This window comes from Sinocyclocheilus grahami, unplaced genomic scaffold (assembly GCF_001515645.1).
Source record: "Sinocyclocheilus grahami isolate Dianchi unplaced genomic scaffold, SAMN03320097.WGS_v1.1 scaffold25.1, whole genome shotgun sequence".
NCBI classification, from domain to species: domain Eukaryota; kingdom Metazoa; phylum Chordata; class Actinopteri; order Cypriniformes; family Cyprinidae; genus Sinocyclocheilus; species Sinocyclocheilus grahami.
In genome coordinates, this window is record NW_015505204.1 from 4577388 (window position 1) to 4600201 (window position 22814).

At 39.3% G+C, this 22814-nt stretch overlaps 3 protein-coding genes across 4 annotated transcripts; all 3 read left to right on the plus strand.

Annotated features, from left to right (window-relative positions):
* The first annotated feature begins 2310 nt into the window (after positions 1 to 2310).
* LOC107564595 (actin, cytoplasmic 1) lies at positions 2311 to 6015 on the plus strand. Its single transcript, XM_016249717.1, has 6 exons — positions 2311 to 2407; positions 3356 to 3480; positions 3999 to 4238; positions 4569 to 5007; positions 5097 to 5278; positions 5374 to 6015. Exons 2-6 carry the CDS (start codon positions 3358 to 3360, stop codon positions 5515 to 5517), a joined length of 1128 nt encoding a protein of 375 aa, XP_016105203.1. The 5' UTR covers positions 2311 to 2407; positions 3356 to 3357; the 3' UTR covers positions 5518 to 6015.
* A 1616-nt stretch (positions 6016 to 7631) lies between these two features.
* On the plus strand, positions 7632 to 12879 carry fbxl18 (F-box and leucine-rich repeat protein 18). 2 transcript variants are annotated; one of them, XM_016249685.1, is made up of 5 exons: positions 7632 to 7805; positions 8316 to 8513; positions 9751 to 11327; positions 12071 to 12289; positions 12401 to 12879. In XM_016249685.1, exons 1-5 carry the CDS (start codon positions 7785 to 7787, stop codon positions 12549 to 12551), a joined length of 2166 nt encoding a protein of 721 aa, XP_016105171.1. In that variant the 5' UTR covers positions 7632 to 7784; the 3' UTR covers positions 12552 to 12879. The 2 variants fall into 2 exon arrangements, with proteins under 2 accessions (XP_016105171.1, XP_016105177.1); XM_016249691.1 differs by lacking the exon at positions 12401 to 12879 and having other exon boundaries at positions 12154 to 12283.
* Positions 12880 to 17759: 4880 nt separating this feature from the next.
* Positions 17760 to 19136, plus strand: LOC107564605 (endonuclease domain-containing 1 protein-like). The gene is made up of 2 exons (XM_016249727.1): positions 17760 to 18044; positions 18580 to 19136. The coding sequence occupies exons 1-2, from the start codon at positions 17763 to 17765 to the stop codon at positions 19090 to 19092; spliced, it is 795 nt and encodes a 264-aa protein (XP_016105213.1). The 5' UTR covers positions 17760 to 17762; the 3' UTR covers positions 19093 to 19136.
* The last annotated feature ends 3678 nt before the right edge of the window (positions 19137 to 22814 follow it).

Genomic DNA, 22814 nt, shown 5'->3' on the forward strand with positions numbered 1-22814 from the left:
CCTCTCAGAATTGTCACAATGTGCTGTGGGTGTAAGACTTTAAGTCGTCTAACTCTCTTCCTCTTCCTCTTTCTGTTTGAAACATCCTTATAAGGGCTACAGTATTCTGCTGATGAGAGAAACAATGCGGATTTCAAAACAGATAAAACACCATAAACACGCACATATGTTACAACCAGTGGAGTCACAGACTCTCACACCCTAAACATCAAGCTGATACTCACACACCCCGTAGAGACTGAATGATGTACCTATTCCATACATTAGGAATTTGAAGCACTTCGTGAAAAATGATGTAGCAATAGACTATAACAATGACTCATTCACCTCTCTGACTAAGCTTATCTATCCTTTATGGCTCATTGAGCTATAGTATAATATTAAGATTACACTGTTGAGTTCACTGTGGAAACCGGTACATAGTCAAAACTCAATATTAATAAAGTTGCATGCCTATAGGCATATGCTTGGTTGGGTTGGGGGGGTGTATGGGTGCCACTACTGTTAGAAGAATCATTCCAGCCATCTCTTAATGACAAGCCACTTTCGTCACTTGATAAATCACACTCTAGACTGTTGACCAAATGCTTCACTGCAGTGACACACCGATGCTTCAATATAACTGGCTCCTGAATAGTTCAAAAACATAAAACACAATTTTGTTGTCTTTTCAATTCCACATTTATAAGTCAATGCAAAGCACCCCAGTCAAGACATGTTGCCACCTGTCTCAGATTGCCCATGCTGAAGGCAGCACACATATAATAGTGATTATCACTTATGGAACTAAATATAGCCTAGCCTATAAACTCACAAAGATTCCACTGTAACATCATAGTAAATGAATATGGGGTCTCATTTAAGTAGTATAAGAAGATTTCAGAATGATAAAAATATATATTTTTGATTACATTTGAGGCTAATACCACGTTATCACAGTTTTACTTTAAATGCTGAATGTTAACTATAGCTACCCAGGGAAATTTGGGTTTCAAAACGGCCGCATTTAACATTTAGAAAACACTTAAGATGCATACTGCTATTTGAAATATGAATATACTTTTTTTTAATGCAAAGTAACAAAGCATGTAACATGTGAGCACTCCCAACCACAAGATTGTTCTACTCTAATGCATGCATGGTCTAATGCAGCAGCGTGACACGTAATCGGTTATGACGTATTACGCAAACGCCGGGTTGACAGGAAGTGTCCGGTTCAGGCTAGCAGCATGCCATTGTTTTGTATCCCTTGCTTTGCAGACAACCCGATAAGCTAAAATATTAAATAAATTAGTTGATCTTATACACTTCCGAGCCACGATGTATACAGGACACATAGGTCTGAATAAGAAATCGTCAACATTTCATTCATTTCTGAATGACTCCTGAAGCATCCGTAGCCTGCAAGCTTTTTACATTCACAGCATTGCAAACTGATCCAAAGCATTGTGCACGAAAGCGACCTGAGATTACGTGCAACAGATGACAGATTAATACGATTTAATACTGTTTTACAGTTGAATTTACAACGGTCATGAGAAATATCTGTACTTTAAATGGGAGCCACGCCCACGTAGTTCATCTAATATAAACTGTCCAAATAAAATGAGTTACTTGCATAGAACAATAAATGTCCTTTTATGAACTAATGCTGAAAGAATCGCTTTGAACTAGATTGTCAAAAATAAATTGGAAAGTAAGCAGCTCAGTCTATATGATCAAATAATGCTCTGTTTTACCAATAATGATGACTCGCTTATAGACTAATGCATTATGGTCATTTATAGCGCATGACATACATTAAAATACAAATCATGTATAATGATTTTTAAAAACGTATTAAAACGAGAACAGTATGTCGCAGTAGGCTGCAGTGTTCTCTGTCGTTTCTGCAACCTGATCAAAGGCTTATTTAAATGTATTTGATCCATTGCTAGAGGTCCAGTGAACTAGTAAGCGATCTATTCAGTCGCTGTGTAAAATGTATAGCAAAGGAAAAAGCCACAACCTTAGCAGTCCAGCATTCTACACTGAATCGCAAGATAATGTCACTGCGTCCCATGCTAAATTAAAATATTTTTACTCAGTAATACATATATATGGCTATGTGGAATTAAATTAATTTTCCTGTCTTTCTTTTTCAAATAAATTTGCCTGCTTGATTAGCCTTGCCATACATTATTTCAATTCAGAACTTGAATTTCAAGCAACTAGCTTGGAACTCGCCAAGTGGACGACGGCTGGCCAATCAGATTGCGCGATGCCGAAAGTTTACCTTATATGGAAGGAGCCGGCCGCAGCGCCGGGTATATAACTGTGACCCACCTCACGCACAGTATTGTGAGTTTCCAGTGCACACTGAGAAGATCTTCATACCCCTTGTTCACAATAACCTACTAATACACAGGTGAGACTGGCTTTATATTACTAATAAATGGTATTCAGTATTATATTGGTATTTCAAATGACGCTGGTTGAAAGTTAGTTTATTATTGCTGAAGTTACGAAGAATTTATATATTGGTATGCGACTTGAGTTTTAATTCTGAATGCAATTGGAGTAAACAGTGTAATTTTACTGTGGGTTTTACAGCTCTAATTTTGAAGGCTGACGTTGAGTTACACGTTTTTCTTTTCTTTTTTTTTTTTTTTTTTTTTTTTTAACCTCTCGGTGGTATCAACCTTTAGCTTTCTTAGCTGGACGAATTTAACGTTAAAGCTTTTTTTTTTCTTCTGTAAACCGAGGGGCTTAATCTATTCTTTTGGGTGTGAAGTGCTTTAATTGGTTGATATAATGCAGTTAATTGTGGATTTATTGGAGTAACGTTAGTGTCCTCGGTGTTCGCAGTTTGAATGGTGGGTGTGGCCACTATAACACCGTGATCGGCATCTCTTCCATCTGAGCCGTTTGATCCGTTCAAGAGAAGTCTTAACGTTTCTTATTCAAGACTGTGAAGTTAAGCTGTAATGGAATTTAACCGGCTTGTCGTTCAGTCACTAAATAGGATTGCAGCACACATGTGCTGAAACGCCTGCGCCTCATAAAGGTTAATTTTGCAAGCATTGGGATCATGACGGTGTTCGTCTGGTAAAGCGCTTATCTCGGCCTTTGAAACGGGGAGTGGTCGCGTCCGTTGGTCTGATTCCACGCGCTGAATCGGCGGCATCGAGCTGCTCGAACTTATTGCCATATAAGGCAATAGTGAAACTGCCGGACCACTTCCTTTGTCTCAAACCGCTTGGTTTCATCCCTGCGCCTTTGCGCCGCCTACTGGCCAGTCGTCAAAAGCGTCAGCCACCACAAGAGGGATACTACCGATTGCATTATCAGTTTTTGTTTTTATTTTTTTTTACAGCCATGGATGAGGAAATCGCTGCCCTGGTCGTTGACAACGGCTCCGGTATGTGCAAAGCCGGTTTTGCTGGAGATGATGCCCCTCGTGCTGTCTTCCCCTCCATTGTTGGCCGACCCAGGCATCAGGTATATAACTTAGTAACTTTTTAATTCCCTGACGAGTTTATTAAACGTCTGTCATCAAAAGCCTAGAAGATATTGTTATTAATATTAACGTTACCGTTTATTCTTTTGAATGTGAAGTTATACTTGCATGGTATTTATTACAAAACAGATTTGCAAAGCAGCTTCACCATAATATACCGCAAAGTGTTAATTTTGAAGAACTTAAACCACCACTTCAGGTGTACAGCAACTCTACAGCTAAATGTAGTTCAATGTTGATTTTAATTCGGTTCAATAAGTGTCAGTTTGGCAAGTTCATCAATTATGAAGTTGCTTTTAAAGCGAGCTCTACAAAAGACCGTAGCATCACCATTCAGTAAGTTTATCGGCTACTGTTAATGCAGGGCTAATTGAAGTTTTCTGAATCCTAATGGTCTTTTAAAACCATTTTACATATAGATTCTGAGTATTACTTGTTCTTTGTATATCCTCATTGCTGAGTGGCTTGGTGCCTAATCTTTTTAAACTCTTTCGTCCAGGGAGTGATGGTTGGCATGGGACAGAAGGACTCCTATGTGGGAGATGAGGCTCAGAGCAAGAGGGGTATCCTGACCCTTAAATATCCTATTGAGCACGGTATTGTGACCAACTGGGATGATATGGAGAAGATCTGGCACCACACTTTCTACAATGAGCTGCGTGTTGCCCCTGAGGAGCACCCTGTCCTGCTGACAGAGGCTCCCCTCAATCCCAAAGCCAACAGGGAGAAGATGACACAGGTGCGTTTGTCAAATCATCATATGAATCCTACTGCTCTTGTCCCTTTCCTCTTTATTCACTTCCTTTCTGTCCCTTTCCTCTCAGGCTCTCTGTCCTCTGCCATGATATCCTGATAGGAGGTTCAAAAGGTTTATCCCTTTTTGAAATGTATTTCCTGCATGGTAGCTTCTCTAACACTTTACTTTTCTAACCCCATCTTGAGTGTGAGAAGTTCTAGCATGGTGTGCCAAGGAGGCTTTGCTCCCTTAACCATGCAGTGCCTTTTAGTTTAAATGTGTGTTCTCTGGAAACTTCAAGAGATATCTGATTCTATGAATTTGTTTCTACAGATCATGTTTGAGACCTTCAACACCCCTGCCATGTATGTGGCCATCCAGGCTGTGCTCTCCCTGTACGCTTCTGGTCGTACAACCGGTATCGTGATGGATTCCGGTGATGGTGTGACCCACACCGTGCCCATCTACGAGGGTTATGCTCTTCCCCACGCCATCCTGCGTTTGGATCTGGCTGGTCGTGACTTGACAGACTACCTGATGAAGATCCTGACCGAGCGTGGCTACAGCTTCACCACCACGGCCGAGAGAGAAATTGTCCGTGACATCAAGGAGAAGCTGTGCTACGTGGCCCTCGACTTTGAGCAGGAGATGGGAACCGCTGCCTCCTCTTCCTCCCTGGAGAAGAGCTACGAGCTGCCTGATGGGCAGGTCATCACCATCGGCAATGAGCGTTTCCGTTGCCCTGAGGCTCTCTTCCAGCCTTCCTTCCTGGGTGAGTTATGCTGTGCATTAAAATGCAAAGGGTTTTGTGCTCCGTATTGCGGAATTCACTGAGATTAACCTTTTGTTTCCTTCATACAGGTATGGAATCTTGCGGTATCCATGAAACTACCTTCAACTCCATCATGAAGTGTGATGTGGACATCCGTAAAGACCTGTATGCCAACACCGTGCTGTCTGGAGGTACCACCATGTACCCTGGCATTGCTGACCGTATGCAGAAGGAGATCACCTCCCTTGCTCCTTCCACCATGAAGATCAAGGTGATGCACCTTTAGGGTTTTTTGTTGTTGTTGTTGTTGTTGCTTCTAGTAGCTTGCAGTTATTAAGGTGAGCTAACATGTCTCTTCTCTTGTAGATCATTGCTCCCCCTGAGCGCAAATACTCTGTCTGGATTGGTGGCTCCATCCTGGCCTCCCTGTCCACCTTCCAGCAGATGTGGATCAGCAAGCAGGAGTACGATGAGTCTGGCCCTTCCATCGTCCACAGGAAGTGCTTCTAAACCAAACTGTTGCCACCATAAATGGCCATGCAGTAGGATTCAATCGAACGACCAATCTAAACCTCTCGAACAAGATGACATCAGCATGGCTTCTGCTCTGTATGGCGCATTGACTCAGGATGCGAAAACTGGAAAGGGAGGTAGTTGTCTTACAGGGGGAAGAGCTTTCCCCGAGAGGACTTCAATGTACATTTCTTCTTTTAGTCATTCAAGAAGCTTCTACCACTTCGCCCTCATCACTGTGGGCATACATGACCTTTGTTATAGTGTTTATAAATTATGTACTCAGTTTTTTTTTTTTTTTTTGTACTTCAGCCTTAAACTTGGCCCAGTTTGTTATTGTTGCAATGACGGGGAAAGCTTTACCTTTTAAACGTGAAGATCTTGCTGGACTCCCCTAGGGTATGTGAATGAGGGACATCCCTTGCGTATGTAAGCCAGGGTGTCTCTGTACACTGACAAGTAAACCCAAATAAAACGTGCACATGTAAAACCACACACTGTCTCTGTCTTCAGTTGTCGAAGCACTTTCTCGGTGCGTAAATGTCTGTATTTGTGATCTGAGAAATGACAAACAAGCTGCTACTCTACACTGCTCAACTCCTGTTTGAATCATCAGTGGTAAATCCTTTAAATATGAACGCTACTTACAGGCTGTGAGTCAGCATTATTATTTGCTGACTACTTTCCCAGGAAACAGTCCAGTCCTCCGTAAAATGCATTGCACACATCTGAATATTTGGTTTGAACTTCTGGGAAAGTGTTGTAAATACAACTTAACCACTGATTTCTAGTTGTTTCCTCTTGGCAGGCCAACCAAAGTAGTTTAGCTTTCACAACGAATCACAGCGTCTCCACGACATGGCAGCGGCAACAATACTACAGCGAGACTCAAAGTTACACCTTTCTTTGTGTGAACATTTGGGCAGTGTTATGCAAATCTTCCCACACAGTTACTTAGACATGTGGGGGCATGTTTAAATGGGGCATTTTAGGAAGGCGTGGACGAGTAAAGCATCTCTTTGGCTTTGAGACTTTAGTCTTTGCAACTTTAGGGATCTTCTCCATTCACAAACTGCTTGTAACACTCCAAAGAGAAAGGAACACTTGAAATCGCATCATATGATCCCTTTAATAAGGCAATATGCTATAGTTTTTGCCTCTGTTACCAGCTGGTGTCTATTGGACCAAACTGACAATAAGATGGCCTTTGTTCAAGCCTGGATACAGCAGTGTCAAAAGCCTCTATTTAGTAGCATCTTGTTCTGCAGTTAATGCCACATTGCAAGTACTTTTTATAACAAGACTATTAGAAACTTGAGGGATGGTCCGGGATGCTACAAATAAACATTCAAGTCCTTTAGTTTTCGTAGGATTTAAATGAAAGTCAAATGACTTTAATGTTGCTTGTATTGTCTTAAGTTAAACATTTACAAATGGTTTGAACCAAGTGGTCTTGGACATGTTTCATGGAGTTAAATTTGTATGCCTTTATCTGGTTTAATGTTTTGCCTTTCTAAAGGTACACCACATTGTAGCAAATCGTAAGTTAAAAATTAGATTTTATAAAGTGAGTTTTTCTTTTCTTTGAGGTGAAGGACAAATAACATCCTATGTACTAACTATAGACAGCTATACTCTCAGAAAAGCTTGTAGAGCAGTGTCCATGAAACCTGAAGTGAGAGCAAATTTTTTATTTTGCTGCATATGGACAAAAATGTACATCCACACGTTGATGTGAACTATTATGCATTACTAAACTGTTTCCAACTCAAGTCAATTTGTGAATGTCCTATTTGTATGATACCGAGTCTATATACTCATATATACTCTCATTATTCATATATTTCGTTCTAATCAGCTCTATGAATTTAATTTATCTTCATAATTATCGTTATAAGATTGAATACTAAAATGATATAAATGTATTTTTGTCTATTCGGTGTTTCATGTTTAGACACACTCGGGGATCCCTCACTTCTGTTTGACTTATTTGATGTTAAATGGCATTTAATGTTCTCTGAAAGTTAAATAAATAAAAATAAAAAAAGGCCACACCCGGGGACCTTTTTACTAGATGCATCGTCCCGGAAGTAGGTACGTCTATCAAACGTTCCGTTGGTGCTCCATCTTGCTGCCGCTATGTGTCTGCCTACAGTGGCAGTCACACTTTCAATGGATAAATTATTATATATTTGTTAAGATGGCAACCATTTGTTTTTGTATATCATTGCAGTACATATCCAAACAGATTTCCCTAAAGCGTCATGGATAATCAAATTGAAACGGTAAGTTACATCTGAGAGCTGATCATTCATGCTAGTTAGCTTCTACATTTTGTTGCCTGCAAAGATTATTTTATTTAGCAAACAACGTTTTGAAACGATTAGGATACATTTATTTTTAAAATTTGAACACGAAGATATTCAGTCTTCGTAAAGAACAGATTAGCAGAACATGATATTTATAATTCCTGTCCTAATACTATATTACTGTCGTTTTTACTTCTGTAAAATAGTTTAAAATAATGTACATACTGCTAGCAAGCGTATAGATCGTAGAATAAACTGACTAGCGTTCAGAAAGCTTTCTGTCATTTTTGGCATTTGTTTTGACAGTAGTGATGATTACCACATCTGTATTGTAATAACATTACTTAGAAGCTGAGGATGTAGGACTTCACCTTCATGTTTAGTAAACAATGAACACCCTGGTTAATGAACTGTTGGTGAAAAAAAATCCAATCCAGTCAAATTAGTGCTATGTATGAATAACTGTTTCTTCTTGCTGCTCTCCAGGCTCTGTGCTGCTCAGACAGCATTTCCCAGACCTCTGTCACTATCTCAGACTTCTCAGATGAGATTTTACTGAATATTCTGCGGTTCATTCCAAGCCATGACTTGATGCTCAATGTGAGTCAAGTGTGCCGGAAACTTCGAACTCTCTGTCTGGACAAGAGCTTGAGAGCCCATGTACACCTTCATAAAGAATACACAGTAAGCACACACTCACTCACTCACTCACTCACTCACTCACTCACTCACTCAACTCACTCACACTCACTCACTCGCACACTCACACGCTCGCACGCACGCACACACGCACACACTCACTCACACTCACTCACTCACTCACTCACTCACACTCACTCACACTCGCTCACTCGCTCACTCACTCACTCACTCACTCACTCACACACTCACTCGCTCACTCGCACGCTCGCACGCTCGCACGCACGCACACACGCACACACACTCTCACACTCACACACACTCACTCGCTCGCTCACTCGCTCACTCACACACTCGCACGCACGCACACACTCACTCACACGCACTCACTCACGGTCTCTCATGAACTTAAAAGTATTTCTGACAAACAACGGTTTGATTAGGGTGAAGGGATACATTTTTCCCTAAAACATTATATTCCTTTTGAGTTTCCAGAACTTCTGAACAGTTATCTATCTTGTCTATTGTGCATTAAAATGTTTTGATGCCTGATCAGGGTTCAACAGTTCTTGCATGTTTGGGCCAGTATTTTTCAGCTTGTCCTGCCAGCATTTTCATTGTTAAATCAAAATCATACATTGATTGAATCATAAATGTAATTTTTTTGTGAATTTGTGAACATTTATTTTTACATTTATAATATTGCTTTGCTGATTTTTAAATGTATAATTTGTATGTTTATTTAATATATATTTCAACAATTAATATATTATAATAATGAAAAAGTTATTAGTTATTATACAATTAATAGCATTTACTATACAATTAATAAACATGTTAATTATTTTTGTAAATTTTTCCACACATAATTACATTTTTTTCCATGTACAACAAATGTACATCGAAAAAAATCCAATAATTACTAGGAATTATACTGTTATCATATATTATAATTTTATAATTATATAGGAGAGTATAATTAAGACACCATAAGTTCATAAACACTTTTGCTGGAAAATGATGGCATACCTGGCATTTAATTTAATTAATTAATAGTAATTTATGCATTTTACAGTGCATTCAGTCTATACATATTTTACCAGTATGTGTGTTCCCTGGGAATTGAACCCACAACCTTTTGCGCTGCTAACGCAATGCTCTACCACTGAGTTAGAGCTACCACGCAGCTAGATGGATAATTTTACCTGTTTTGAAAGGCTGACAAACAGAATTGGGAACCAAGATCTGAAAATCTTACCTTTGCATTGCTTCCTATTCACAGGCAAACGACAATGCTGTGAAGCAGCTCTTGAAGAACCTTTCCGGCGACGTCCAGACTTTAAACCTGAGCGGCTGCTACTGGTTGGCCGGCTCTATGGTGGATCAGGTCACCCGCTGTAAGGCTCTGGTCAGCCTAGACCTTTCAGGCTGTCGATTGACTTCAGTTCGCCTCTCGCATCTGCTGACCTCTCTTCGTTCTCTACGCTCACTGGCATTGGATGTGGGGCCGGGGTTTGACCTCCATCAGCTGAGCGCCGAGGGTAAGTCTGCTTTGGCACGACTGCAGGAGCTCAAGCAGACATTGTTGACTCCCTCGTATGGCGTGGTGCCGTGCTGCAGTGCCCTATGCTGCCTGCACCTCTATCTAGAGGCCAGCGAGGGCTGGAGGGAAGCGGGCGGTTGCGCGCAGCTGATGGTGGGCCAGAGCAGCGTGCCGCATTATCAGAACCTGCGTTGGTTCTCCGCACGCCTGGCGCCTGGTGAAGTCAATCGCACTCTGTTGTCTCTCTACTTAGCTGTTTTCAGTATGAGAGTCCCAGAGGGTCTTACGGGACTGGTACTGTCTGTGCCGGGCCCCGCGCCTCCAAGGCCGGTTGCAATGACGGCGTTAATGGAGAGCATGGCGTCGACGGTGGGAAACACCGTTAGCGCTCTCCAGCTTCCACGTACGTGGTTGGATGGTGCTATACTTGGGCGGGTCTTGGCGCATGGCTGCCCCTCTTACCTAAATGTCTCACGCTGTTCATCTCCAGGGTTCAACCCTCTACATGTGCTCCTTAGTGCGGGTCGTGACCTCACACCCTTACGGAGTCTCAACTTGCGCGGCTGTGGCCGAGGACCTCTCGCCGAAAACTGTGGGAAGGGTGAGGAGGAGATGGATGCAGAGAGCGTCAAAGCACTTACTGAATGTTGCCCGCATCTTATTCACCTTAATTTATCTGCCACGCACTACCACCATGCTCTTCCCGCTGGGCAGGATGGACACTTGTGTGACACTTTAGGGCATCTTGCTGCATTGTGCTCTTTGGCACTTCCGGTGTGTGCCTTGGCACAGTCCCCTCCAGCACCTGTGAACATTCAAGACCCCCACACAGACCTCTTCTCAAGATCACTACTCCTCGGGCTTAAAAAGAGCAGCCGCATTGGTGTGCCCACATATCGACCAACAACCGAGGTCACTGTGGGTCAGGGAGAAGAGCGGCAGGATAGAGGCTTGTGCATTCAGCCTCTGCTTCAAGGTTGCCCGCATCTAGTGGAGCTGGAGCTGATTGGCGCAGGGTTTTCCTCTGCAATGCCGCGGAATGAGCCAGCCATCCGCAAAGACCCTGCCGCGTGTCCCTGGTCCTACAATGTCGGAGATGGTGAGTTAGCTGCTTTGGGAGGGATGAAATTTTTGCGCAAGCTCACCCTCGCTCACTTACCGGGAGTTCTGAAGGGGACAGGACTGATTGAGCTGGTTCAGGGGTGCAAGGACCTTCGTTCGTTATCGCTGGCAAATCTTGGATCTTTAAAGACCATGAACTACACACAGGCTCTGCTGGAGGCTCTTTCCTACTGTACACAACTCATGGACATAAGGTGAACGCACACGCCACTGCACACTCCATGCACAAAATGTAGTTAACAATCTATATATATATATATATTTATTTATTTATTTATTTTTTTAAATCACTAACCATGCCACAAATAATTTCATGTTAAAACTGTAACTCACCAGTAGGGGGCAGCATCATAATGACAGAATTGCTGTACATCCTGCTTTAATAAAAAATAAGCTTTTTTATTTCAGATAAATGCTGATTTTTGGATCTTTCTAGTTATCAAATTCTGTCCTGAAAATTCAATTCAATCTGAATTCAATCCTGAAAAAATGTACTCGACTGTTATTGTAATATTTGTAATAATTGTATATGTAATTATTGATGATAATAATGTTTCTTGAACAGCAAATCAGCATATTAGAATGATTTCTGAAGGATCATGTAACACTGAAGACTGGAGTAATGATGCTGAACATTTTGTTTTGATCACTGGAATAAATAACATTTTAAAATGTATTCAAACAGAAAGCAGTTATTTTAAATAGTAAACATATTTCACAGTATTACTGCTTTGGCTGTATTTTGGATCAAATAAATGCAGGCTTGGTGAGCAAAAGAGAATTCTTTAAAAACATTAAAAACATTACTGTTCAAAAACGTTTGACTGGTAGTGTAAGTAATAATAATAATACATTTATTAATAATAATTTTTAGCAGACTATTTTAGCCCTATAACTCATGCTTTTATTTACTGTTTGTATATGTGTAAAACTGCAGGCTGGAGCAGCCCTACTTTAATGCGAATGCTGCGTTTTTTGAAGCACTCAGTCAGTGTCACCAGCTGCGGCGTCTGTGTTTAGTTTCTCGACATGGGACCTTCCAGCCCGCCGCTGTGGCGTCCTTCATGCAGAGCTGCGCTGACGTCATCATGTGCCACATGTTCATGGGTGGTACCCTGGTGGCCTGTAAAACACTGCAGAAAACCCTGCTAGACAGGTTAGTTGCTTTAATGAATTCTTAATAATAAAGACTTTCTTAGTGAGTGAATAATTTCCTGTAACCTGGTGTATGTCAAATATTTACCTGTCCTTTCTCTTCCTCCTGCAGTTTTTCAATATCTCGTCCAGCCCTCAGTGTGGTGATTTACCCTTTACTGCACGAGGATCTGGCTCATGTTATCAGAGGTATGCCACTTTGCCATCTGGACGAGATCACACTGTTCAAAAGCCGTGTCGCTGAAGAGCCCATGAAACAGTGACATGAAAATCACGTGTTGGAAAAACAAAATCACATCAGAAAATGGAAATCATGTGTTGGATTAACCTGGGTAATGCTTGACCTGTGCTACTTTGTGAGAGAGAGAGAGGTCAGAATTATGCATTGTAGGGGTTCTCCTTTTGTTTATTTAATAAAAAAAAAAATTAACAATCTGGTGAAAGGATTCCAGGAAAACCATGTGTTTGGACTTAAAAGATCATTGAGCTAAATGGACAATCACAACTTTTAATAAGGTCATCGTTTCCCAGTAAAAAGGTGGTGTAAACAAACTCTTTACCAGGATGAAATGTGCCAAAATAAAACCTTGTTCATATCTTCATGCTTTGTGTTCACTAAAATATTCTCTATCTCTTAGTTTGAGATGCTATAGCCAGAGTTTAGGCACAGGCCGTCTGAACCTAATGAGCAGTTCAGCTTTTACAACCACTTTGTTGGACCTTTAGATGATCAGACATCTGTTGTTTTCTCACAGGTAATAGAAGAGTGAGAGTTCATTAGATCATTTGAGATGTCTGATTGGTGAGCATAATGTTCTTTTGAGTCATCTTTACAGTGAATAGGTTAATATGGTTCACAAAACTGGGTTCAATCAGTTCAACATCAAGGAAAAGACATGCATGAGTTTTTATATAAAGCCTTTAAGTCTTACAAATAAAGCATTCACAGATTAATATAGTTAAATATTGTGAAATTTTATATCGCAAAATGTCATTAATTACTCACCCTCATGTCGTTTCAAACCTTTAAGACCTTCGTTCATCTTCAGAACACAAATTAAAATATTTTTGATGAAATCTGAGAGCTTTCTGACCATGCATAGACAGCAACACAACTACCACGTTCAAGGCACAGAAAGGTAGTAAGTACATCGTTAAAATAGTCCATGTGACATCAGTGGTTCAACCGTAATTTTATGAAGCTATGACAATACTTTTTGTGCGCAAAGAAAAAAAAAAAAAAGACTATTCAAAAATTTCTTCTCTTCCGTGTCAGTCCTCGATGCACGTTTGATGCACATATTTATACTAAGTGAAAATGGTGGGAAAAGGTTTTCTTCTAATTACAAGACCGTAACTCTGATAAATATTGGATGTTGTTTAATGCTTAAAGTGAGACCATGAACATAGACCTGCTCATTGGTTGAAGACCAGACGCAGTGCTACGTTGTGGCTGTGTGCAGAAGCCTAGTCATGCTGGCTGAATGCTGGCCAGAAGAGCACTGCTGTTGTCCAGCCTTCAAATGAGATAAGTACCGGATTTTTCTGTTGTTAAGTGCAAACCTGCATGACCAGGTATTTTGTTTTTTATTGTTTAATATTAGTTTCCAGTATTATATTAGATCCTGTGTTTAATTACTAAACTGAAGGTGTTATGTTATTTACATTATCACATTATTTTCTCTTCATTGAATAGGTTAATAGCTACTTGCTCTTGCTCTAAATTTTGAGGTAAGTACAGTTATGCTATTTATATGTGATTTTAAATATTACAAAATATATGCTATTGCTATATGTAAAATATGTATTGTGGCTCTTGATCTTGCAGAGAACTTGATCCATCCTCTTCATCATGCTGCTGCTTCTTCGTGTGCTGACAATAATGCATCACCAAACATGAAATTCGAGAAAGATGTGAAAATACAAGGACTTGGAGACTATCAAGCTCTCAATGGAGACTATGAGAATTCTCGTTACGACAAAGGTCATCTGGCACCAGTCTACCAGGCACAGTCACAGAGCTGTGCTTATGCCACCTTCACTCTCACCAATGCTGCTCCACAAAACCCCTCTTTTAACCGAGGTCAGTGGAGGGTACTAGAAAAAAAAATTGCAGAAGAACTGTCCGATCAATGTCTACCGAAGAAGTATTCTGTTTACATTGTGACAGGGGTGGTACCTGGTACTGATAACATAAACAATAGAGTGAAAGTGCCTAGTCATTTCTGGACTGCATTCTGCTGCTTAGACAACAATAACAGATGTCAGATCTCAAGCGGGTTTATTGGAGAGAACAAGAAAGATACTCCCAAAAACAAAACTGTGAAGGATTTAGAGACAGAGTTGGCAACGCTTTATAATGTTGATTCATTTGAGTTGTTTGATAACTCTACAAAACTCCCACCGAAGAAACAAAGTGAATTAGAAAATGAAAATAAGCTCTTTCAAAATAAAGCATCAGTGAGCTATTGTCTGAAAGAGAAACTTTATCAAATGTTTTCTTTGTTGTTATTGTTACTTCTGACTCAATTATTATAATTGTTAGCGGAATCATGAAGAAAATCATGCTCATGCTTTGAAAAGGTGTACTAACATGAAGTCCAGTTTTTCAAGAATTCTTTAAATTCTTAGATGTTCGACTGTAATAATTGAAACAATTATAATATGTATAAATGGAGTGCATAATATATTAAATAAAGATGTTTTTTGTTTTGTTTTTGTTTTTTGATTGAAAAAATTAAGTTTTTTGGCCCCCGTAACACAGTTCGTAGTTCAGGAAGAAGGAGGCGGGAACCGGCGAACATTTAAACACTTTAATAAAATAAACCAACACAAAATGAAAGTAAAGCGGCAGCCCCTCGCGGACGACTGCCGCACACAAAACACAATCCAGTCGTAGCTCCTCCTTTTATCCTTCCGGAGCTCCTCCGTAGGACTCGAGGCCCGTGAGTGGTGCAGGTGTCGCTCATTATCAATTACTCCACCGGCCTCGCTCCGTTCCCACGGCTCTCCGTTTATGTTCAATTAATGTTTTTTTCTCTCTGGGCAATAACAGATTGTTTGTTTGTTTGTTTATTTATTCGTCGGAGTAATTTTTTCTTTGGCCTTTTACATTTTATTTAGGGCTGTCAAGTGATCCATTTTCTATTATCAAATTTAAGGTCCTACCCGTCCCTCCCTATGTTGTTCCTGCGGCGCGAGGACGCACCTTCCGTGAGGGGGGCGATATGTCACGCCCATGGACTGTCTGTGTTCTCCCCATGTGCTCCCCATGACCCAATTTCTCCCTCTCGTTGATTAGTCATTTGATTAACCTGTGTCCCGTTAATTACCCCTCGTTTAGGCTAGTATTTATAGTGTTGTCTGCCCCATGATTCCTTTGTCCGGTGTTATACATCTATTGGTGCTAGGTGTGTCTGCTGCCTGCCTTGTGTTACCCCTTGGTTTGTTCATTAAAGACTGTTATTCCTGCTACTCCTATGTCTCTGCGTTCCTCGCACCTCACAGTAGACATCCTGACAAGAACGAATGAGGACATTGCTCCCGAAGAAAAACTGAACATGAGATAAGAGATTTGACAAACCTTTATAATTCATCTTTTCAGTTGTTTGATAGCTCTACAAATCCAACAAAAGCAAAAACATTATCTCACATTTTAATTATTAATATTATTTTTGAGTTAATGATTGTAATTATCAGCTGAATTAAATCAGTAAAATATATTTGACTGTAATAATTATGCAATTATGAAGTGTATAAATTAAGTGCATCAAATATTCCACTAATATGAAATAAAGATTGATTTTATTTTTTATTACTTCATGAGAATCATCAAGGGCATATATGTCCAGATACAGTATAAAGATTAGACAAATATCTCGATGAAAAGAAAAAAAAACATAATGCTCAATATATGGCAGCTGTAGGAAAGTTGTCAGGAGCATCATCTGATCTTTTTGCTCAAAAATGTTGTTTATGCACATTTTCTGGACTAACTTTTAGCCTGATGGGTTCACTGAGATATTAAATGAATCATTTGATACAGTGCACTTGTGTACATACATGTTGTATTTATGTAAATATAAATATATACATTTATATTTGAAAATACCGTCCTGTAATTACATCTGTAATTAATTTCTGTAGTGACATCTAGAATTACACTGTTGACCCTACCTATACCCCTTAAACCTAACCATACCACCAAACCTGCACCCACCTTATTAACAGCAAAATTCAACATGAAAAAAATAGATACGTTGTACCTAACAATTCATTATTTATTAAGTACGTTATAAAGTTTTTGGGGGCTTTTCTGTGTTTATTGAGACACATTAGATGTTCAGAAACTTGTTCTACATTCAATCACTGTAATATTATTGCAACATAAATGTATTTACACTGAAAAAAACCATTGCTGGAAACATTGTATCACATACTAAAAAGCTTGATGTTGATTTTCCCAGTAAGGTGACAGAAAACTGCAACACAATAGAGAGAAATGTTAAACACTTTCTGCATTTGTTTGTATTCACTCCTTTAAGAAAATTACCAGTAGTTGTGAGATCTTACTGGACTGTAAAACAAATTTAGGCACAAATTCAACTTAGAAAATGTGATACAGGAAGAACAGGAAGAGTTTGCTTAGTGTCCTATGCTATCAAAACTTAAGCTTGGAAAACACCTTAAGATAATTATTTTCCTCATTCAAGTTAACAGGATCTATATGACTAGAAAATGGTCACCATGTGGACTGACTTGGGTGCCAGTGAGTCATTCTGGCAAAATAGAGACCATGATCATTCACCTGGCAAAAAAATGTCAAGTGGATTTGGGTGAAGAGGGCCACAATTGATTGTGATATTCTGTATCCTGTAACAAAAGTCATATATTGTTTACTTTAAATGTTTATTTTCCTAATCAAACACACTTGTTAAGTGGACATAAGGAAATTAGTTTAAATATGTATTGTAGCTATTGGGAGATACACTGTGGATCAAGTTTGTGTGCCTCATTATTTTAAAAGTGTTCATATATTGAATGATACCGGGAGGTTAGAAATACTTGCCCATCTCACTACAACACCAGTGTTTCTTTGCCTTTGGTGTCGGTATGTACTGTAATATTTATAGAGCTGCCTTTGGTCTTTTAGATTTTATTCTTTATTATTTGTTGAGTAATTAATAGTAGACATTTACTTACATAGAAGATATCATAACAGTTTCTTACATTCACACATCATTGTTTCTTGAATAGGTTAATATCTTGGACTTGGATCTTGGACTTGCACTGCTATACATTTTAGGTAAGTGTTTATATGTGATTTATATATTATAAAAAAATATTTGAGTAATATTTTATAATATAAATCATATAATATATATAAGCTTCGCAATTACAAAAAATAAAAAGTATCACATGTGCTTGTTGTACCTGCAGAGAACTTGATAATTCATCATCTCCTCCTCTTCATCATGCTGCTGCTTCTTCGTGTGCTGATGCTGTCGCTTCTCTCCGGTGGTTCTGCCAGGGTTGTGCAGAATTTTGAGAGTGAATGTGGCCCTTTTTTTGCAAATGGAAGATCACCTACAAGATTTCCTGGACTACAGTACAGACAGATCTGCCAAATGCAAAATAATGTTGATTATTATGCCACATTTTATGACACTGACAACAAGATCCCTGTGTACTCAGCCTACAAGTTTGAAGGAATAATGCACTGTAAAAGACAAGCTAGTTGGTACATTGAACCTCAAGTAAGTGAAACATTATTATTTAATAATAAACATTATTATATTATTATCTAAATTAATTCTGTTTACACTCTAGTTTACACCAATACAAAATTTATAGTACATAGTGAAAGTATTTTACCATCCATTACTGAAACACACAATCCATCCTAATAATACCATGACAATACTAGAGTAGAGCTTTAGTAATAAAATCAAGAAGAGTCTGTATTGCAGTGAATTTCTTGAGTGAAGTGCTGTAAGTCAAATCGACATTTGAAGGCTTGACGAAAAAAGACATGGCTTAATTTAGAAAACCATACACATAAGCACTTCGTTTAATAAACAGAGAATTAAATAACGTAGATAGATGAATGATTCCAAAGTAAAAGAGTTTGCTGGTGTAGCATGTTTGTGTTAACACAAGTATGTTGTGTAGCAAGAAAAGCTGAAGGATGAATGCTGCCTATGAACTGGAATGTACTTTTGTTTTTTTGCTTTTTCCTTTTCTTATTTTTAGCATTCTCAAACATATCTTTCTCTTGATATAATATTGCAGATTGATGATAATAATGGAGGACCAAACATGGCATCTAAGGGGTCTGTGGATATACAAGTACGTGGAAACCGTCAAGCTCTTAATAGAGACTATTACCGCTCTGGATACCACAGAGGTCATCTGGCACCAGTCTACCTGGCAAACTCACAGAGCTGTGCTTATGCCACCTTCACTCTCACCAATGCTGCTCCACAAGCTGATAATTTTAACAGTGTTTTATGGTGGAATGTAGAAAAATTGATGGCACAACATCTGGAAAGGAAATGCCATTTACAACCAGTATACATTGTGACAGGGGTGGTACCAGGCACTAATAACATAAACAATAGAGTGAATATTCCTAGTCATTTCTGGACTGCATACTGCTGCTTAGACAACAATAACAGATGTTCAGACTCACAGGGAGCCATTGGAATCAATGACAATAACTCCAATATTGAGTACATGAGTGTGGCTGATTTAGAGGAAGAGTTGGAATACCTTTATGGAAGAACATTTCAGTTGTTTCATTAATAATAACAAAAGCAGGCAGGGGTTGCTTCAAAATAAAGCCTCACTGAACGATTACACTTCGCAAACATTTTTGAGGGAACCTATTTTGAGTGATGTTTTATGCAGATTATTATAATTTCATTACGCTTATAATCACTATAATATTTCCTGTCAGAATTATAATAATAATTTCTAATATAATACTGCAAACCTTTGAGCTAGATGTCATAGCAGAATGACAATTGTCTCTAAAATAATAATAACAATGATTTCATTGTAACTATTATCATTATACTGTCTATGCAAAACTTACCTCTAATAAAAATCTTTAATACTGTAAACCTTGTACTGGATCCTTCAGGAGTGTCAAACTCATTTTCACTGAGGGCCACTTCAACATTATGGCTGCCATCAAAGGGCCAGTTGTAACTGTAAGACTGTACAAATATTAATACTCCTTAACATATTGTTAAATAACTGTCTGTTTATTTTATTATTACTTATTTAAGTTACAAATATTGCATATGCATTTGCATAGATGTAAAAATATATGTTATTGCTCTGTGTTATTTTAACATAAATCCTTTTAATTTATTAGGTTAAGAAATCCAAATTACTCCATAAATCAAAGTAAATAAAGACAAGTATCATCAAACACAGGTCATTTGATTACCTTTGTTAAAAACTTTTTGTTACATTTATGGTACAACAAATAATTGTGAGCTGCTAAGAACGTGTGACAGATATGACATTAAAAAAAAAACAAATAAGCCCAATCTCATGAAAGTGTGTATAGCACGATTTTCTGTTTCTATTTGGCATGCGATTTATTCGCAGAAATTGACTTTGGCATGCATATGATACGCACGTGTTTGGCGTGCATATGATACACAGTCAATGCTTGTAGTAGAAAAAAAGAAGTGGTGGTACTCAACCCCACGCCCCCACCCAAAAATAAATAAATACAAACTACAAAAAAAAGAAGTACTTTTTAATTTTCATAATTTGCAATGAATGTATATAGTGCCAAAATAAATAAATAAATTAATTAATAACTGTTTGCAATTCAATTCACATTTATTTGTGTAGCACTTTTCATGATACACTGCTGCGAAGCAGCTTCACAGAAAACGAACATTTCTACATTACATTTAGTAGTTTACAGCACTTTTAATAAAAAAAAATTTAACAAGTCAATCTGCAATACCAAACAGGAACACAGGGGGATGCCAAAAGACCACTAAATGAGCTACCTTGACCTGACTGATGCAGATTTACTAAACCACTGACTACTGCATAATCTAAAACACCTACAGCCAGCATCCAGTATAAAACACTCATGATTTTAAGACAAATAGCTTGCGGATATATATATATATATATATATATATATATTTTTTTTTTTTTTTTTTGTTTACTGGATCCTTAGACTTTCCAGGAGTTTACCAGTTGATCTGATCACAAAAAAACTGCTTCTTTTTATTTTCATAATGTATTGTTGAGACGTGCGAAACAGATACATTTAGACTACTGCTGTTATGCTATGTAAATACTGATTTACATTAGTTGGTATATGCCTCAATGTATGTTTCTGCCAGTGGATGCACTCCAGGTTGCGTTTATTAAACTCAGGAGAGGAGATATTTTTTGAGCGCACACATGTAATGTCTGATCGATAGAAAGCGTGTCCGTTTTCTGTGAGAGTGAATGAATGGGAATCCACCTACAAGCAGAAAGATTTGCGCTCACGCATTTGATGCGCGCTCGCATAGGCAATATGCGCTCTGGACATTTGTCATTAAAATAACTCGATAGAAACCGCCTCAAACGAACTATTAAAACGAGAAGAAATTGGTGTCTGAAAACTGCAATCGATTTTTTAATTAGTTAACTGAATGGAGAAAATCGTGTTTTTTCATTTCCGTCGGTGGGGCACTGGGGCTCTAGCACTGAGGTCCGCACTTATTCCTTTGAGCCGTCCACATAGTCATCATTAACGGAAAAACCCCACACCCCTAATCCTAACCATTGCGTATCATATGCACACCAAAGTCAATTTATGCATATAAATAGAACGCCAAATAGAAACAGAAACTTGTGGTATTGATACGCACTTTCATAATTTACGATATAAAGCTGCATAGATTTTTATTTTAAAGTCCCCATGTAGTCAAAAATGTTATCCTTTAAAACTCATCTTTCATCATCTAAATGACATATTTAAATGTTTTTTCTTGTGTAAATAATTTTCTCATGCCTTAAAATAGCTTGAATGTAACTATACACCCTTGCCTCATTTACTATACGCGGATCTATTAATATGCAAATTAGCCCCGCCTCCACTCAGTCACACACCAGCCAGCCATGAGCCAGCGCCTCCTGATATACTAACTGAACTGTAGTAAACGCGATACAATGGCAATGGCAAGTGGAAATATTGGTTTAATTAAGCCATATGTGTTTGAACCAGAAATAAGCTGGTATGCTCAATGTAAGCAAGGAGACTGATGGCTAAGGTCTCAGGTTACTTATGTAACCATAGTTCCCCGAGTAGGGAACGAGACACTGCGTCCCCTAGGGGTCGCTATGGGGAACGCCTCGTCGTGACCCGTGTCTGAAGCATACATTGAAAAAACACCAACAACACGTTGGCCGGCAACAGCCATGACGTCACTACCGGTGCGACTATAGTATAAATAGGCGCCGGGAGAACACATCATCCACTTCTTCGTTTGAAGCTTGCGTCTGCAGCATGGCAGGAAACCTAGAGGACGCAGTGTCTCGTTCCCTATTCAGGGAGCCATGGTTACATACGTAACCTGAGACTTTCCCTTTCATGGGAACTTCGAACTGCATCCTCTAGGGGTCGCTATGGGGAACGGTATACCCACACCGCCATGCTGAGGGGAGTGCATGCAAGAAACCATGACAAGCACAAAGTACCAACTCTACCATATTGCCATGGGAGTTACCCCTGGACCGTTAGACGGCTGTCAGTGACATTATTCCCTACGGCCAAAGGCCTAGGCTAAATACCCCAAAAAACGTACCTGTTAGGGCCAGAACTCCTGGGCCCGGGGTAGAGCTCAAGGCTTGGAATCAGGAATAGGTTCCTTTAAGGGAATACGACCAAGAGTCTAGAATCATACTAGTCTTGGCCTGTCACACAGGGGCTACCGCACGTTTCTCTGTATATGCTGAAGGAACTGTCTCAACAGACCCCTAGTAGCAACTCCCTGTTAAAGTAGGTATCCAGAGGATACATAGGTGGAGTGGTGCCCAAGGCGGAACCGGGGATTTAAACCACTCAGAAAGAGCATGAAGCTGCTGCGTGTAGCTCTTACCATACAGGATTTTAGAAAGTGTACAAAGACTTCACATGCACACTTACCATAACATGGATTTTAAACAATACCGTTCTAAGGGGTTCTTGTGGCACTCTGAAAGAGCAGCCCATAGATGGAAATGGTGCATCCCAAAACGCTATGTTTGAGAAGTCATCAACTCGATCTTAAGACTTATAATGCTGGAGTGGCTAGCAGTAAATCTGTAGCTGAGGGAGCAAACATCCAGCTCTCAATCGAGAGGGATCTCAACCTACAGCATGTTCCAAAGGTTGAACAGCTAGCAGTTACTTAGCTGAGGGAGCAACACCCCTAGTTCTCAAACGAGAGGAGGCTCAACCTGCAGCATGTTCCAAAGCTGGAACAGCTAGCAATAATTTACTTAGCTGAGGGAGCAAC

Bases quoted from the DNA above. Each gene is read 5' to 3' on its own strand.
- fbxl18 (XM_016249685.1), top strand. From the start codon at position 7,785: ATGGATAATCAAATTGAAACG. The intron at 7,806-8,315 runs GTAAGTTACATC...GCTGCTCTCCAG, and splicing joins TGGATAATCAAATTGAAACG to GCTCTGTGCTGCTCAGACAG. The intron at 8,514-9,750 runs GTAAGCACACAC...TCCTATTCACAG, and splicing joins ACCTTCATAAAGAATACACA to GCAAACGACAATGCTGTGAA.
- LOC107564605 (XM_016249727.1), top strand. From the start codon at position 17,763: ATGCTGCTGCTTCTTCGTGTGCTGATGCTGTCGCTTCTCTCCGGTGGT. The intron at 18,045-18,579 runs GTAAGTGAAACA...ATAATATTGCAG, and splicing joins GTTGGTACATTGAACCTCAA to ATTGATGATAATAATGGAGG.
- LOC107564595 (XM_016249717.1), top strand. From the start codon at position 3,358: ATGGATGAGGAAATCGCTGCCCTGGTCGTTGACAACGGCTCCGGTATG. The intron at 4,239-4,568 runs GTGCGTTTGTCA...TTGTTTCTACAG, and splicing joins ACAGGGAGAAGATGACACAG to ATCATGTTTGAGACCTTCAA. The intron at 5,008-5,096 runs GTGAGTTATGCT...TCCTTCATACAG, and splicing joins CTTCCAGCCTTCCTTCCTGG to GTATGGAATCTTGCGGTATC.